Source organism: Gavialis gangeticus, unplaced genomic scaffold (genome assembly GCF_001723915.1).
Source record: "Gavialis gangeticus isolate Ggan-Ray unplaced genomic scaffold, GavGan_comp1, whole genome shotgun sequence".
In the NCBI taxonomy this organism is placed as follows: domain Eukaryota; kingdom Metazoa; phylum Chordata; order Crocodylia; family Gavialidae; genus Gavialis; species Gavialis gangeticus.
The window spans coordinates 56656511-56659096 of record NW_017728993.1 but is presented as its reverse complement, the minus strand read 5'-3'; the positions used below and the strand labels follow the sequence as shown (position 1 = coordinate 56659096).

Genomic DNA, 2586 nt, shown 5'->3' with positions numbered 1-2586 from the left:
AGCAGCAGCAGCCTCCGCCCTAGCGCGCTGGAGCGGCGCCAGCGCCGGGCGGCCGCAGAGCCGGCGCCGGCCGCACTCACCGAACATCTGGATGTGGCCCTTGGTGATGGGGTTGAAGCTGCCGCAGGCCAGCAGGATGACGTGGGTCTTGGTGGTCTCGGTCATGGCTCCCGTGCGGCCGCCGCTCGCCTCCCTCGCTGCGTCTCGGGCGTCTGCAGGGGCGGGCGCGGGTGAGGCGCAGCCAGTGCTGGGGGCTCCGGGAGCGGAGGCAGGCGCAGGCGGCGTCACTCCTCCGCCCTTAACGCTTTCAGCGCCGGAGACAGGGGCTGCCGGGGAGGCGCACCCACAGTACATACATACATGTACACATACACAGAAGTACACGTACGGACACATACACACACGCACATGCACATACCGCCCCCCCAGAGAGGAGCTGAGAGGTAGGAGATGTGGGTACATGCATACACACACACACACACAGTCACAGCCTAGACAGGAGCTGTTGTAGACATGGATTACAAGTACATAAGTGAGGGGATGCCAGACACAGGCACACAACCATACACACAATTAACAACCCAGAGAGGAGCTGGTAGAGACATGGATACACTACACAAGGGACTGCCAGACACATTCACACACAATCACAGCCCAGAGAGGAGGTGTAGTAGACATACACAAGTGAAGGGCTGTTGGGGACACACACATGCACACATGTGCACACGCGCACACACGTGCACACACACACACACACACACACACACTGACAGCCTAGAGGAGCTGGTGTAGACATGGATACACATACAAAAGCAAGGGGCTGCTGGACACACACACACACACATGCAATCTCAGCCCAGAGAGGAACTGTTGTAGACATGGTTACATGTACACAGACAAGGGGCTGCTGGACATACACAAACAATCACAGCCCAGAGAAGAGCTGTTGTAGACACATGGATATACCTAAACAAGTAAAGGGCTGCTGGACACACACATGTGCAGACACACAATTACACAGGCCACAGCTCAGAGAGGAACTGTTATATACATGCATACACATACACAAGTGAGGGGCTGTTGGACACACACACACACACACACACACACACACACACACACACACAGAGCCCAGAGGTGACACCAGGCTCCTTCTAGATCTAGCCAGATTTTGCCCCCAAGTCTCCAGCTAGGAATGTCTGAATCTAGATCACTTCTCCGCTCCTCCCTCAGCCATTTCTACTGTCCATAATACTCCAGACTCTTATACATGCTGGGAAAATAGGCCCCACTCTACTGGGATCCAGTGTATTATTCCTGTGAGATCTAGGTAGGATATTTTTTGTTCCTGGGCAATACTGAATAGAGCAAATGTAGCCAGTCCCATTGCATCTGGAGTAAAGCTGGAGGAATGCTAGCAGGTGTGCCATAAGCACCTGTAACTAGGACCTGGATGAGGTCTGGCAGCTAAATCTTGACAATGTTGGATCCCTAGCCCCAACTGACAACAAGGATGAGCATAGCCACTCCACTGGAAGAATTTGGACCCTGATGCCTCCTGGTCTGTAGTACTGGAAAAATGTGTACCTTTTATGTGTCTCATGGCAATTTTTATCCCAAACTGCCTCTCTCCCTAGAAAAGGCAGTTGGAAGTAGGATCTTCTGCTCTGTCTTACTGTGTAGGAGGGCTTACTGAAGACTGGATCCCCTTTCCCAACACAATGTTTAGGAATAGTGCATGGAAACTGGAAACCTGCAGACCAGGCAAGTACGACTGGGACTGGTTCCCACAACACACTTGGAAGGTATGACTGGTAACCCACTAGACTGGATTCACATCAGGGTGCAGCTGCAGAAGACTATTGTCAAACACTGAATAGTGCTCCCATCACCCCAAATGCCTCTTGAATACTTTCTAGCACTAAAGGTTCTGTTTGCTGTATCCAGTTGCTTTCCCAGGAGAAAATACTCCTACTTGCAGTGCTCCCTTTCTCCCCCTTCCTGTAACAGAAGTGCCATCTCTCTGTCTTTTTCTCTAAGATTTGGCAGTCCCAAACATTTATTATTATACTTCAGGCTCTCTGTCCTTGCCAGCTCTACAGTGCTATACCCACCTTTTCTCTTTCCTTTCCTCTCTCCTTGTGTCTTTCATTTCTGCTAACAACAGAGGTCATATGGCCCCAGTTTATGCATTTATCTTTGTGACTCTCATGCTTAATCAACATGATTCAATGCTGGCTAATCCAGATGGTTTCTTGCCCCACCTCCCCCTTGTTGCCAGAGTCTATATCTTGAAAAGTTTTGTATTATGAAAAGGCCATGGATCAACTCAGAGTTATGATAACAATCTAATTGGAACCATTAATAAGATGGTTCCTGCAGCCCATCTGTGTAGAAAAATAGTATTATTATTGTTATTTATACTGTGGGAATGCTTGTTATTTATACTGCGGGGATGCTTAAAGGCACTAGCTAAAATCTGTGCTGTGTTGCAGTGAGCACTGTTTACACACGGCCAGAGACAGGCCTCTCACAGTGACACTGGTGGGACACAGTAAAACACACCCATGATGTTTCTTTAGACCA

General features: G+C 50.0%; 1 protein-coding gene across 1 annotated transcript in view; it reads right to left on the bottom strand.

Annotated features, from left to right (window-relative positions):
* The window catches only part of NMNAT2 (nicotinamide nucleotide adenylyltransferase 2), a 135378-nt gene extending 135114 nt beyond the window's left edge, over nt 1-264 (bottom strand). Inside the window, exon 1 of the mRNA XM_019501750.1 lies at nt 81-264. Within this exon, the coding sequence (XP_019357295.1) occupies nt 81-165 (85 nt within the window). The 5' untranslated portion in view covers nt 166-264. The remainder of the gene's footprint in view (nt 1-80) is intronic.
* Between the last annotated feature and the right edge of the window lie 2322 nt (nt 265-2586).